Consider the following 14,936-nt stretch of genomic DNA (forward strand, 5'->3'; position numbering starts at 1 on the left):
CGAGAGGTTAAGGCATTGAACTTAAGATCCAGTAGACTCATGAGTTCAAACTCTTTTAAAAGTGAACACTGTAATTACACACAAAAGCACAATCATGTTCTAAGCCAAGTCAAAGACTAAGAGCATTTTCATACCTTCATACATTTTCTTTGGTGCAAATAATTTGGTGAGTTTTTAACATATTATCATTCTCATTTCGGTTCGGTTTTCTTTTCACTCGAGACAAAATCCAAGGGAACCAAAATGAGTCGTTTCAAATCATGCGAGGAACTTCTCTCAGCTGATTGGTCAGATGTATCGCTGGAGAAACAACCAAAGTAAATACATGAAGCAGATCTGCTCTTGATGACATCGAAATTTACTGGACCTGCTCAAACTGAAAACCTCCTCCTGCAACTGGATCCTGGACTTCATTATTGAAAGACCCCAGACAATCCAGATCAGCTGTACCAGCTTAGGACATGCGTGCTGAGTTCACTACTTCTCATGCTGCTCACTCATGACTGCACCTCCAAATCCAGTACAAACCACTTCATAAAGTTTGCAGGTGACACCATAGTTGAGGGCTTCTCATTCTTTCGCAGTAGCAGTATCATAGTCTATGAGGTCTATCCAAGACGCGATTTTTATGCAGTTTCCCACTTGTAAATGTTTATCTTGTCTTCTCAGGGTAGACGACATTTAGAGAAGATGTGCTACACCCATAGTCTGTAGTAAGAACAGTATTCTGTCTCTTAATGTTGATAAGACAAAGGAGCTGGTTGTTGACTTCAGAAAGTACCAGGTGGGCCACCTTTCACTCAACATCAAAAGGACCATGGTTGAGAGAGTGAGGACCACCAAGTTTCCATTTTCCACTTTCTCTATTTGGTCTGAATAAGGTAAACCTCCCCCAATCCATCCTCAGAGGCATTTTCTACAGAGGCATCCTGAGCAGCTGCATCATAGTCTGGTATGGAAACTGCCACAGTTTTTATGGAAAGTTTCCTCAGAACACTCCACATGCATCATCGGCAGCCCTCTACCAGGCCTGCAGAACATTAACACCACCCGCTGGATCCGTAAGGCCATTATGGAGGACCCACACCACCCCTGGCAGCAACGTGAAGTGATTGCAGCTCAGCACACTGTGAAATGAACAGTGGGCAGCCATGAAAGGCGCCCGGGAAGCAGTGTGTCGGACGATGCCTTGGCAGTTCTGGATTTGATCCCACAACCCTCCAATTATGAGTCTGCTTCCTTAGCCCCCTCCCATCCAGTAAACGATTCTGCCATATAGGAGTAGGTCTGCTGGACAATGCAATAGCTTCTTTCCCTATGCAGTCTAATTCCTGAACATCGTGCTGTCCCCTCACACACTGAACACTCTATTCCTCCATTCCTCCATTATTTTTTCATAGTAACTTATACACTCACACCAGGTATGAGGTTTTTTAATGGTGGCCATGGCATCTCTCACAGGAACTTTACAGTGGGGAAAAATGGAAAAGAAGAATCTTTTTCATCAGGCGAGTTCATTTTCTGTAAATTTATAAACGTTATAAAATAAAAATCTATGCTCTACTGAATAGTTTTCTACAAGGCCTAACATAGAAAAATATTGTAAAACACTGTAAACTGTAAACAAAGGAGAACCTGCCACCATGAATTCTACACACTGATCACCATGACAACTATTGCAGGGGGCAGTGCTGTGCAGTGTCCTCATCCTACAAAGCAAAATGCATGCATGGAAACAAACCAAATATATTTTTGTATTTTATATTACTTATGCATGGCCTGCATTATAATTATGCATATATAATGGCCTTTAGTTAAATAATGCATTTGAAATAAACATATTATTATTTATACATTTAAATTCACTGTAGACTACTTTATTGAACACATCTGTGTTGTGTTTTATTTATATATCATCACCCATCAGGTGATTTTACTGCTGTAAAATGGCAGCTTGAATTTTAATGACTGGCTAGTAACAAATTCGCATGCTTGACTTTTTAGACTTTACTGACTGCTCTGTATATTTTTTTGGAGCCAGGACCATTCACAGGCACTTTAGGGACCTGGCACTCTCATGCAGAATTTTTTTTACCTAAATATGCTTTTGTTTTGCTTTGCCATTGAACAACTGTTTGGCTCACAAAACATAAAAAATATGGAAATACAATATATTTTACTTCCGGCATGATTGATATGTTACAAGTTAATTGATCTCACATTTGCTCTAAATCTTACGAAAAAATAAAATGATGGAAGAACAAGTCTCATAGCAAGTGAGACAGAAGAAAAGGAAGAGGAGATCAGTCACATGCTGCATTTTCACTTCTGAGCTTGTCCACACCTGAACACACACACACACACACACACACACACATACACACAGATGTGCAGGTGTAGTAAACGTATATTTTATTAGGTTCAAATAGAAAGCCAGACACAGACAGTTACTGAGCGTAAGACATGAACATAAAAATGTTTTTAAATGTTTTACTGAATGGGAGAATTCAAATATTTAAAAGCTTATGCGGCTGGATCTGAAGTGGCTGTGAATTAACTCTGCCTTATTTAACTGTACGATGCTGAGGAGCAAAAGCATGTAGGGAACTTTTACTTTCCTTATAAAGCTGAGGGGGAAAAAAGCGGGTTTACACTGATGAGAATCCGCTGACTACATCATTACTCACAGTGGTTTTGGGACAGAGGTCAAGTGTAAGCAAAAACGTCAATCACGTTGGCTGTATTGAGGACACCAGCTCAGGTGGCACATGTTCACCCCCACCTGTCCTCTCTCGAACACAGAAGGACCGACACATACGTTCGTACACAAGCGGCAAAGAGAACTGTTCAAACGTACGTACAAGCGTCATTCGGAAGAAGAATACAAATTTCATAAAATGGAGTCTGACCTCGCCACCTTTCATAAACGACGTAAAAGCCCTACGCTGCTTCCTGACATTCCACAGTGTGCGCATTCATTCTCAAAAAATCCTGTGTAAAAGCTTTGGCTGTTAACTCGGTCTTTTGGTAAAAAGTTTGCTCCTGACTGAGACAAGTCTTCAGACGCATGGCAATGAGAATCGGGACGCACATAACAGCTTAAACCTCACTTCATGTCCACCTCGGTTCCGTCAGTCACGACCTCTCGGGAACGCCAGTGGCCCCTGTGAACAAGTTCACGAGTTCAGTCGCCATCCCGCTGCGCTCCGAAACAGGAAAAGGGGGAGAAGACACCGGATCCGTCCCTTATCCGTCCACGCTCACTGCTTAACAGTGGATCTCATAGGCAATCTGTGTATCAAACAGCAGACTCTGGTTGATGAAAAGCCCTTCGGGGTCTGGCGGGGGACCTTCTCCACCTTCTGCAGGAGCCCTCCGAGGCACCACGCCCGCTGCCCGGCCCGGGCTGAGCGTCCCTTGGCTCTGGAGCGACTCGGCGGGGGGCAGAGGGCCCTGCTGGGGACATGTTGGTGGCGGGGGAAGGACGGGTTTGGAGCGGTTCAGCACGTACATCTCGTGGCCTCTCTCGTCGCGGTACTCCTCCAGCTGGGCGAAGGTGGTGGGCCCGTCCGAGTAGTCGTTGACGTAGAGGATGCTTTCCTCTTTGCTGGCGCCGTAGCCGCCTTCCTCCTTCTGCCGCTGCCGGTGGCGGCTGTAGATCATGCACAGCAGCAGCAGGGCGGTGAGCGCCAGCAGCGAGATGCCCACCGCGATGGCCGTCTGGGTGGCGGTGCCCAGAGCATTGAAGTCCATGCTCTCCAGCTCGTACAGAGGTTCCTGGCTCACGTCAATGGAAGAAGGGTTGTAATAAGAAGAGGATGAGGAAGATGAGGAGGAATGCAGGCGGGGCCATAGCCCTGAGGGGGAGGAAGATGAGGACATGTTCACGGAGAGGTGGAAGGTCACGCGGGCCACACCTCCAGGATTCCATGCTTCACATTCGTAGCGGCCAGCATGCGCCACCGTCACATTGCTCAGAAACAGCATGCCGCTGCCCGTGTCGGGGCCAAAGTTCTCATTGTCACCCACTTCATCGGTTCCGAGCATGGAGCCATGGACCCCTGCCCCACCCTTCCCTCCGGGACGGGCAGTCGCCACCCTGCCCCCTGGCCTCATGTCCCCCTCCAGTCCCACCTCCTGCACCAAGCCTCGAGGGGAAAGCTGGGCCTTGCCATGGGAGGCCTTTCTCCAGGTGACCTGAGGCTGTGGGTAGCCTGAAGCCTGGCAGGAGACACGGAGACTCTCGCCCAGGCGGACCGTGAGGTGGCTCGGCTCCAGCTGAACCACAGGCGGGATGCAAACCAGGCTGTTGGCGGGAACTTCCACCAGGCTGAGGTGGGAGAGGCGGGGAGGCTCGGCGCAAAGCAGACGGCGCTCGGACGAGCTCAGCAGCCGCTGGCCCTCCTCGTTTATCCAGCTCCGCAGCCAGTGGAGCGCGCAGTCACAGCGCCAGGGGTTGTCTACGGACAGAGGGGGTTCGTGAGGGGACGCCCACCTGATTCGCCATAACCCAAAGCGTGCCCTTACCCGTGACACGGAGCACCTGGAGGCTGACCAGCGGTCTGAGGGAGGCGGGGCTGAGAGTACGCAGGTTGTTCCTGCTCAGGTCCAGCAGGGCCAGGGAGGAGAGGCCAACCAGCGCCTGCTCGCCAAGCAGCTCCACGCTATTCTCCTGCAGGTGGAGCTCCTGGAGTCGCTGAGGAGATAAAGACCACAGACCAGTCTTTACTACGTCATAAACTTTACTAGGCCCCATGCAGGACCAGGAGAATCAGCCCTCATTCTGTTTTATGATCACTTTATGACCTCCTTTCCACTACGCTGGTGCTGGTGTCTGGTGCTCGGCCGGTGGTGAACCGGGAACCAACCGAGAACCGGTCCATGTTTACACTAGTCAGGAGTTCAGCGGGAGCCGCATTATAATACATCACAGGACACGCCCACTAAACAGAGATCCAACCAAATTGGATTTATTTTTGTCCCTGTTATCTTTCTTTGCGACTTTAAGTTCTTTATTAATTCTTTTTTTTGTCCACTTTTAAAATTTTGGTTGATTTTTTTTGGACGTCCATATAGCTAAAAGAGCTGTAATTTCATCAGCGCTCCACGTTACCAGACTTTAGCAAATAAAAAGTATTTGAAACACCTATCCAGTGGTTTCCAAGTGGTTTCATTGGATACCCCACAGAGGTCTCTTCAAGGCCCCTGTCCACACGAGAATGTTTTCTTCTAAAACAGAGTGTCGGTTTCTAAAAAATCCACATGGAGACCCAGAGAACGACCTGAAAATATTGAGCTACTTTAACCCCCCCACACCTGTAAGTCACGTCTACTTCTCCTCAGCGTTGTATCAAGCATGAGGAATACACTGTTGTTCACCAGCATTCACTTTTTCCCCGTGGTCAGGTTGGAGGTTGTGTTTGCGCTGTCCACACGAAAACGCAGGGAGACATTTTCACTCTATAACCCGTTTTAACCCACTGGGTCCCCATAAGACTCCAGTTTTGAGTGGACACAGGGTAAAAGAGGTTATCAGCCACCTACCGCCTCACTGGCCAAAGGTAATGGTAATGATGAATACCAGCCCCCTTTTTGGCTTTACTACCCCAGCCCTTGGTGTCACTCTCTCCAGCCACCTGCTATGGACACACCTGTAGCCCACGGAAGGTGTAGTCAAGCAGGCGGGTGATCTGGTTCCCGGCCAAGTAGAGTATCCGCAGGTGGTCCAGTCCGCGGAAGACATCTGCACTGATCAGGTGGATGCGGTTCCCGTTGAGGGCGAGCTCCAGCAGGTGAGCTTGGTTCTGGAAGGATCCCGGCTCCAGCGTGGTGATGGTGTTGTTCTGCAGGTACAGATAGTGCAGCTGACCCAGGCCTGACAGGTCCTGCAGTCGAATCTGTCCAATGGTGTTGTCCTGGAGGAATATTGTCTGACAGAAAGACAAAAAGTGTTATAGGAAAATAGATCAACAATAGTAATAGTAAACATATAATAGTGAAATGAACATTAACAAACGAACATTATTCAAAACTCTGAGCTGTGGGTTTAGACACCCATTCTATATACACCAAAAAGCCATTTAGTTCTCTTGATGGGTCAATGGAATATCATCGATTATCTGGGATATACAGGTCTTGGATGTTCCTTGTCTGCAGTGGTAAGGACCTACCCACAGAATCATGGCTGACCGAGGCTCGCTGAAGAATGCGGGGCATACAGACCGGCTCAAATTGCTTTAAAAAGGTAAAAGCAGTTCTGACTAAATCCTTACACATCACTGAGTGAGGTTATATATAAATATATACATATTTTTTTATGACATACTTTTAGATACTGACTCCGACGACTGAGGTGTTCTTGTGCTTTTAGATTTGACAGCTGCATTTGATACAGTGGATCGTGCCATTTTTCTTTCTCTTTTGGAGCAGTGGGTAGCATCGAGAACTTGGCAGAGTGAACTTTTTGTGTCAGTCTTGGTGACCATGCGTCGTCCTCCGCTCCTCTCTTGTATGGTGTGCCACAGGACTCAGTTTTTGGCCCTCTACTCTTTTATTCGTATTTACTCCCTCTTGGTTTTATACTAAAAAGCATTGCTTCAAATTGTACTTTTATGCTGATGACTGCCAGATCTAATTTAAATGTCTTGATGATGCTTGGATAGCTCTTAACCCAGTATAATAAGCCAATTGCCATGAATTTGGGGGTCAAACTACATGCTGAACTTAAGCCTGATTGAAGCAATCATTAAATCAAACTTCTTCCAATTGAGGCAGCTGTCTAAATTAAAGACTATTCTTTCCCGGCAGCATTTTGATGCAGTAATACATGCTTTTGTCATCACTCAGATGGATTACTGCAATGCACTTTATACAGGGGTCGGTGCTTCTTCCATAATGCAACTCCATAGAGTACAAAATGCTGCAGCTCATCTTTTATCTGGCACTCGGAAGTTTGAGCACATTACCGCTATTCGACAAGTCTCCTGTCTGTCAGTTTTTCAATTCCGTTTGGAACTCCATCTCTTCACCCTGTTTTTTTTGACACATTATGAGATGTTTGAATTTTAGCTTATTTTTACTTTTTAGTTGCTTTTAGTGATTTTAAGTAAAAGTGAAGTGATTCCCATCGTGATAGCACACAGTGCACGCAATTAAATGTGTCCTCAGCTTTAAACCATCCCCATTGGTGAGCAGTGGGCAGCCATTAAAGGCGCCTGGGGAGCAGTATGTGGGGGCGGTACTTCTCTCACCTTGGTGGCTCCGGATTCAGGTCAGGTATCCACTGACTGAACTGGACAATGGAGCAAAGAAAGAAGCTGTTCCAGCCTGATGAATCACATTTACCTGAACATCAAATGTGTGTGCATTGCTGTGCATGTCCTTCAAATTCTCAACATCTCAATCTCACTGAGCATGGATGTGCACAACTTTCAGATCTGCTGATGATGGCTTTGGGGACCTACTCCATATTGAAGAAGAGGAAATAATTGTATTGCAGATGGCTGTAGTTACTGTATGAATAAGGGGGTTGATGTAGAATAATAATAATTCAGATTATTTGCCAGCTGAAGGTTGAGTATCTGCGCACATCTTTTAAACAGAAGGAAAGCATTTGTGGTTAAGGCTTGAAAGCGAACTTGAATCAGCATAAATAAGGCACTCCAGCGTGTCAGACACGAACTCTTCAGAGCTTTAGGGGCCAGCACAGGCAGCACTAAGGAGTGTAAACAGATCAATGGGCCTAAGAAAGAGCAGTGGGGCTTGTGTTGAAGGGGTGAAAATTGATTAGGCGCCTATGGAGTCATTCAGAGCTCCGTAGCGCTTACATAACGGCCCAGAGGCGCTTCCTTGGGGGTTATTTTAAATGTGGGTGGAGCCACAGGTTTATGCAAGCCCACCTCATGCATATTCAAAATCTGTTGTAAAGAGCCCTGGACGAACGTGCTCTTAAAATGTAGAAGTGAAAACGAAGTGAATCTGCCTATGAATTGCTGCCAGTCCCCTTGAGCCGTGTTTGTGGTATTTGTTTATTGCCGGTGTAATGAGGCTGGAATGCATTAGCGGCTGTGGCAAAAAATTATATAAATAAAAAATATGACCGTGAATTATAATTTGTAGTTACAGCTGAGCATTAAGCACATGATTGATTTATGCACGAAAACCTACGGCGGTGACAGCAGGCTATTAGTGCGTTTCATATTTTATCAAGTAGAAAGCCGCGATGCCAGTGCAGCCTGGATCTGCTCGGGTGGAACTAAGCGTCCACGGCCATGCCACTGATTGGCTGGCTTCGCGCATTGGTGTCTGGATGAGATATGACTTTCACCTGCGTCGTGGAAGGAATGCCGCGTGGAATCTCCTTCAGTCCGATGGAGCCACACTCCACGGTGAGGCTGTAGCAGCGGCAGCCATTAGGACAGCCGAGAGAGGCGACAGTCGACAGAGCAAAGACGGACACGGCTAGCAAGGAGATCTTTCGGAGAACCATCTCAGAATAAGAATGAAAGACCCTAGGGAAAAGACACAAAGAAACCTCAGAGAGCAAGGGGGGGAGTGGCAGGGTAGCAGTGACATTTAACAGGATATATAATGCATGAGGGACAAAGTTATGTGAACAGGAAAATGAACTCATAGCAGCAGAGAGAGTGACAGGATAAAGACACAAAGTAATGAAGATTTTGATATATATATATATATACACACACATACACACACACTTATATACATATATACAGAGAGAGAGAGAGAGAGTATTTCAGCCTGGACTGAAGGGCCCACAGCGCTAAAAAAAAAAGTGAAGTGATTGTCACATGTGATACACAGCAGCACAGCACATAGTGCACACAGTGAAATTTGTCCTCCGCATTTAACCCATCACCCTGGTGAGCAGTGGGCAGCCATGACAGGTGCCCGGGGAGCAGTGTGTGGGGACGGTGCTTTGCTCAGTGGCACCTTGGTGGATCGGGATTCGAAATTTTTTGTAACATGACAATCAGAGTTTCTGATCTCTTCCTGGGCCAGCTGAGGTCGCAGTGCACACGTTGTGTAGAGGACACTGACCTGGCCAATGAAACGCACCAGTTGTGGATGCAGGATACCAAATTCCTACAGAGTTCCTGAGAAACAATAATGGGCTGAATTAAAGGTGGAAAAACGAAGAGCGTTAAACCTCGTCTCTGCGCAGTTTTCCCTCTCAGTGCAACGCTGAGTAATGAGCCTTAAACAATATGCAAATACGTCGAAGCCAGGGCTTAATTTGGTCTGCATTTGTTAGGATATTAGTCTAGATTAACATAATGCGACCTACAAAAGCTTCCTTTTTATCAGTCCTGAAACAGGGAGAAAGATAAACGCCAGACTTTTCAATGGATATTCAGCTCTCTCCAGCCCTCTGGAAAAATAATGCTGGTCTCCTTTTGTTTGAGAGAAAAGGGGGGAAATAAGATTAATTTTGAATGAGGTTTGCTTTCCCCAAGCTTTCCTTATGCTACGTGAATCGCCTCACAATGGAAGAGAACCAGAGAAAGAACCATTTACTTCTGTGCTCCATTTGACAAGACGAGGTTCTGCTTAGAATGATGTCGCGCTAGAAATGTCAGCAATTACGGCCCAGATTTTCAGAACTGCCACATCAAAAACTAAAAATAAAAAGAAACTAATCATCATATAATCATTGAACACTGTTTTAATGCCATAATGCTATTTATCTAATACCACCATACTCACAGAATTTAAATGAATGATGATAAGTAATTAAGTAGCCTTAGCTCTATTTCAGTCCCATTAAAAGATGAGAGGATAGCAGATCGAATGATAATATGAACCCAGGAAGAGAGAAGGAATGCGTATGCGTGTGTGTGTGTGATATAGAGAGCGAGGGAGGGCGAGAACAGATGGCAGTGTCTGCGCACAAAAGTGATTAAAGTCCCAAACTCTCACCACACATTCCATCCACACTGATTCGCTCTATTAGAAAAACGTACAAGTATGTTTTTACCATTGATGAAAGCATAAAAATGTGTTGCATTATACCATATTATACCACATTTAAGAGCAACCTGGCATTCTGATTGACTGAGATGAATCCTGGTAGTGACGATATCTCACAATCCTGGACCTCTGACATAGCTTGAAAGATTATTCCATCTTATCACATTTATTATGACACAAGTTGCCTAGTGATTGCCATTGCTCAGGGGGTTTGTAGATAGATCCATTTCATTTTGGAATCTCATTTTGGAATTCAATTAATCAGTAAATTAATGTGGTAAAATTGGTGCAATGTATATACAGTACAGGCCAAAAGTTTGGACACACCTTCTCATTCAATGTGTTTTCTTTATCTTCATGACCATTTACGCTGGTAGATTCTCATGGATGGCATAAAAACTATGAATGAACACATGTGGAGTTGTGTACATAACAAAAAGTGGAGACCTGGCCTCCACAGTCACCGGACCTGAACCCAATCCAGATGGTTTGGGGTGAGCTGGACCGCAGAGTGAAGGCAAAGTGGCCAACAAGTGCTAAACACCTCTGGGAACTCCTTCAAGACTGTTGGAAAAGCATTTATTATTATTATTTTGTTATATCGTTAGAGGAAATGCATTTATATCCATGACTGTGATGCTGGGACGTTGGGCCCTTGTTCCTCTATCTCTAGAAAATTTCAACTGCAGTGTTGTGCATTGTCCTCTTCAGAAAATATGTCATCTTTCTTTAATCCCTTCAAAACCACACATAATCCGGATCAGTGGTTAATAAAGTTGTCCACACATCACATTTTTCTTCACACAGTGCTAAGTGGTAAGGAGACTCAAAAACATCAGAGCCTTCGTAAGACCAGGACACAGCATCTCTCCTACTTTTTTTTTCTTCAACCGAGTCTCTCGTGGTTTCAACGACTGCACCTGCCAAATGTGATTTATTGAACAGTCCCGCCTTACAACCATTCTTCACTTAACAAATCTTGTCCATGCATCATCCGCTCTCATGTCCAATAAATAAATGGCACTTCCCAATGGAGAATAAGATGATCACATTGATAATGTCGCACCGAGGCTCCCTGACGGAAATTCACAGTGATGGACGTGGCAGCTTCCGTGTGCTTTGCTCATTTGTGTATCACAAACCGTAAAGGAACTACAACAGCAATTGCTCTGTAATTTGTGAGTCTGCATCTCAGCCGGGGGAAGGAGAGAGAGAGAGAGACTCTAAATTGTGTGCACTGTCCTATGGCCATCACAGGCCATGCCTCATGTTGTCATGGAAACAACAGAGAGTGGGCGCCCCGCTTTGGTACGGCACACCAGTGGCTCACGGTGCACAAGCAGCACTTCTGACCTCGAGGGGAAGCTCATTCCACCACCGAGGGGCCGAGACGGAGAAGAGTCTAGATGAACGTCTTCCTTTTACCTTCAGAGATGGAGGGACCAGGCGAGCAGTACTGGAGGCTCGGAGTAAACGAGGTGCAGTGCGAGGTGTAATAAGGGCTGTGAGGTAGGATGGGGCTACTCCATGTTTGGCTTTGTAGGCCAGCGTCAGTATTTTGACGCTACTGGGAGCCAGTGGAGGGAACGTAGCAGAGGGGTGGTGAGGGAGAATTTAGGAAGTTTGAAGATCAGTCGTGCTGCTGCATTATATATCAGTTGTAGAGGTCGGATGGTACATAGAGGTAGACCAGGCTAGAATTAAAAATTCTATGGATATTCCACTTTGCTTCACTTTTTTTATGTAAAATTTAGGATTTTAAATAAAAAAACGAGGTTAAGGTGCTGTTTAAGACACTAAACCCTGAGTGTCTCCAGGGGGGGGACTGTCCCTGTAACTACTGATAGTAAGTCGATCTGGATAAGGGCGTAAATGTAAAATGTAAATGTAACGACCATCTAAATGTGACATTTGGTGTCCTGAAGCCGGGCTGCCACGCGTGTCTATTTGTGGCCGCTCCTCGGGTTGCGGCGTTCGGTGGAATCAGGGCACGTGGCAATTAGCTGGCTCCGGCTCCACGGGGCCCATCTGAATAAAGCTCGGCTCCTAACCGGCGATCGATCGGCTGACCCGCAGCACGTCTGCGGCGTCCGCACCTGAGCGCGGAGCAAATCCGCCGCCTCGCACCTACACTGGCGCGCCGGGAGCCGGCTGTAGGCCCCGCCGATGGATCGGCATTGATTTCCTCGTTTTTTTTTTTTTTCCATCACGGCCTCGTCCGGCTGCGGCCGACTCCCATCGATTTCTGCTGTATGAAAGCGCACTGGCTGGCTTAAGTCTGCAAGCGAGGGGTCAGGACAGAGCCTCGGGGGACGAGATACACAAGACGTCAAGGAGGTGACGCGTACCTCTTCACAATGAGCCTCAAGGATGGACACAGACTTGAAATGTTCATATCAGATATCAGAATGGAAAAAAAAGGGGGGTACGAGAGCTAATCTAAGATGACACTCTTATCCAGAGCAAGTGACACTCTTTAATTACAGGGCTTGCCCCCGCGGAGCCGGATATGAGCGCTGGACGCCGGAGTCCACCGTGCTCCACTTCGGATCCACTTATAGGATTAATAGCATGAGATCTGCATGTTTTATTCACACACACACACACTCGCAGTTCGCCTATCCCCGCAAGCACATGGTGCCACAACACGGCATCACGGGCCCGCCGGAGACACACAGTCGAGCAGATCTGGACCCGATGACACTCGATACATCGGCACCCTTTAATCTGGCACCGTGGAGGCCGGCTATCTGCAGGCCCTCTGGATAATGGTCATTACTGTTATCACCAAGGTCTCGCCCACTTTTGATAAGTATCCATACTACATTTGGCCCGTGATGCTTGGAATTATTTTACGGCGGGGACTACACATTCTTCTTCTTCTTTTTTTTTTTTGAAATCCAGTTTGGATCTCAGGACACCGAGGTGCCAACCTGACACGGCCCACTGTGTGATTTTATTCCCACAGCCCAGTCCCAAAGCAGCTTATGGACATTAATCTCTCTGCTGTATTCCCGCCTATTGATTTCCCCCCTCTGCCTCCCCTGGACTGACTTTAAAAGGGGGGTTATATGCATAAAACGATCCAAAAAAAGTCGCACACACGCTACAGAACACACGACCAAGGAGCAGCCGTGCCGAGGCAGGGCAGGGCAGGGCAGGGCATCGGGGCTTTTACTCCGGGCGTAAAGTTGCCCGTCACGTCGCGTCACGTCGCGTCGCCGGCACCTGCCCCGGTGATGACACGGCTCCAGCACGCACCCGAGGCCACCACGTCGCATGATGTCGCGGACGAAGGGGGACGCGCATCCGGAGAGGGACGTACCTGATAGAAACGAAGGGAAAACTGTCGCTGTCGCTGTTTTTTTTTTTTTTTTCTTCTTTTTTTTTTTAGTCGAGACAAAGATTCGGCATCCCGGCGAGCCACGAAACCAGAATAAACGTAAAACGCGTGGACGCGGGTCCTAAAGGCCGCCGTGTCGCGCCGCCGTCCTCCGCTCCGGCCCGTCGGATCCCGTCCGGATCATTTTCTCTCCGGCGCCGCCGACAGTCGGGTCTGTGCCGCGATCAGCGCGCACGCACGCACGCACGCACGCACGCACGTCCGCGCCGCGTTCGCCTCTCGGCGACGGCTGCCGTCATTGCTTCTCCTCCCTCCCCGTCCTCTGCGCCGCGCCCCTCCTCTCACCCACGGCCATTGTTCGTTCCGTTCGGAAAGCGGAGCTGGACGTCATAATAATAATAATAATAATAATAATAATAATAACAATAATAATAAATACAGGGACAACCTGTATCTGTATGTATAGGGAGGTAGTAGCCTAGTGGGTAACACACTCGCCTATGAACCAGAAGACCCAGGTTCCAACCCCACTTACTACCACTGTGTCCCTGAGCAAGACGCTTAAGACTGTCCCTGTAACTCCTGATTGTAAGTCGCTCTGGATAAGGGCGTCTGATAAATGGTGTAAATGTAAAATGTAAATGTAAATCTTAAACTAATTAACTAACTAACCCGCAATTAACCCGCAAATGACGGCATTACACGCGGGAATAGATTCTATAGCCTGGTGCTCTCTGGTCAAGGCCGCATGTTGTCATGACTACACTCCATCTCCCTGAAAGGGATGCGCGAGTTCCGCCGAACACGAACGGACCTCGACTATAAACCGACTGGGAACCGGAGGAGAGCGAACTTGCCTTTTCTTCGTTGCCCATGGCTGCAGATCCCTGCCCCGTGCGACCTCTGTAAACCCCGTGACGATGAAGGCCCGCTGTGGCAGGACTAGCCGACCCACATTTACAACATTTTCCAAATTTCTGCCTTCTGGATGGCAGTGTGTGTGTGTGTGTGTGTGTGTGTGTGTACTACAGCTCCATGCGCGCATTGGTAATGAAGCCCTCCAGAGCTCCAGGGTTGTGATGGTACACGTCGACCTAGATCAGTGTAATTAACATCAGAGCCCAGCGTCTGGAGATGGCGGGGACGGGGCGGGGCGTCTCCACTGATACCCCTTATGGGGCTTTTGTGGCGCTGGTATTCAAATCTCTCCAGCGCATATGAGAAACATTTTTACTGCCCGGGGCTTTCATGCTTCCGATTGGCTGAAGACACATGTGGCGGTTCGTCTCGCTCTGTTGCTCCGGTGCTTCTAAATGTTCTATTGGGGGGAAAAAAATGGTGCCAATTCCTGTAATTCGAGGCCGACAAGGCTGGTCAGAATGAGGAAAATATAAAGAGCTTAAAGGGATTAATGCTTGAAAAACAAGGACACCATGTATGGCAGCTTTACAGAAATAACATGGGGCAGAGATGCACTGGGCAGATGTTTTTTCACGCCGGTAATCTCCAAAGGGGTCCGAGATGCTGCCAGGATCGTGGCACAAAGAGCATTATAGACCCCCAATGCACACACACACACACACACACACACCCCAATGGCCTT

At 47.2% G+C, this 14,936-nt stretch overlaps 1 protein-coding gene across 2 annotated transcripts; it reads right to left on the bottom strand.

Annotated features, from left to right (window-relative positions):
- Positions 1 to 2,395: 2,395 nt before the first annotated feature.
- On the bottom strand, positions 2,396 to 14,422 carry lrrc24 (leucine rich repeat containing 24). Of its 2 annotated transcripts, none has more exons than XM_028976011.1 (5): positions 14,191 to 14,422; positions 8,327 to 8,510; positions 5,652 to 5,930; positions 4,528 to 4,696; positions 2,396 to 4,460 (listed from the first exon to the last, which is right to left on the bottom strand). In XM_028976011.1, exons 1-5 carry the CDS (start codon positions 14,376 to 14,378, stop codon positions 3,268 to 3,270), a joined length of 2,013 nt encoding a protein of 670 aa, XP_028831844.1. In that variant the 5' UTR covers positions 14,379 to 14,422; the 3' UTR covers positions 2,396 to 3,267. The 2 variants fall into 2 exon arrangements, with proteins under 2 accessions (XP_028831844.1, XP_028831845.1); XM_028976012.1 differs by lacking the exon at positions 14,191 to 14,422 and adding an exon at positions 13,316 to 13,644.
- Between the last annotated feature and the right edge of the window lie 514 nt (positions 14,423 to 14,936).

This window comes from Denticeps clupeoides, chromosome 4, assembly GCF_900700375.1.
Source record: "Denticeps clupeoides chromosome 4, fDenClu1.1, whole genome shotgun sequence".
Lineage (NCBI taxonomy): Eukaryota > Metazoa > Chordata > Actinopteri > Clupeiformes > Denticipitidae > Denticeps > Denticeps clupeoides.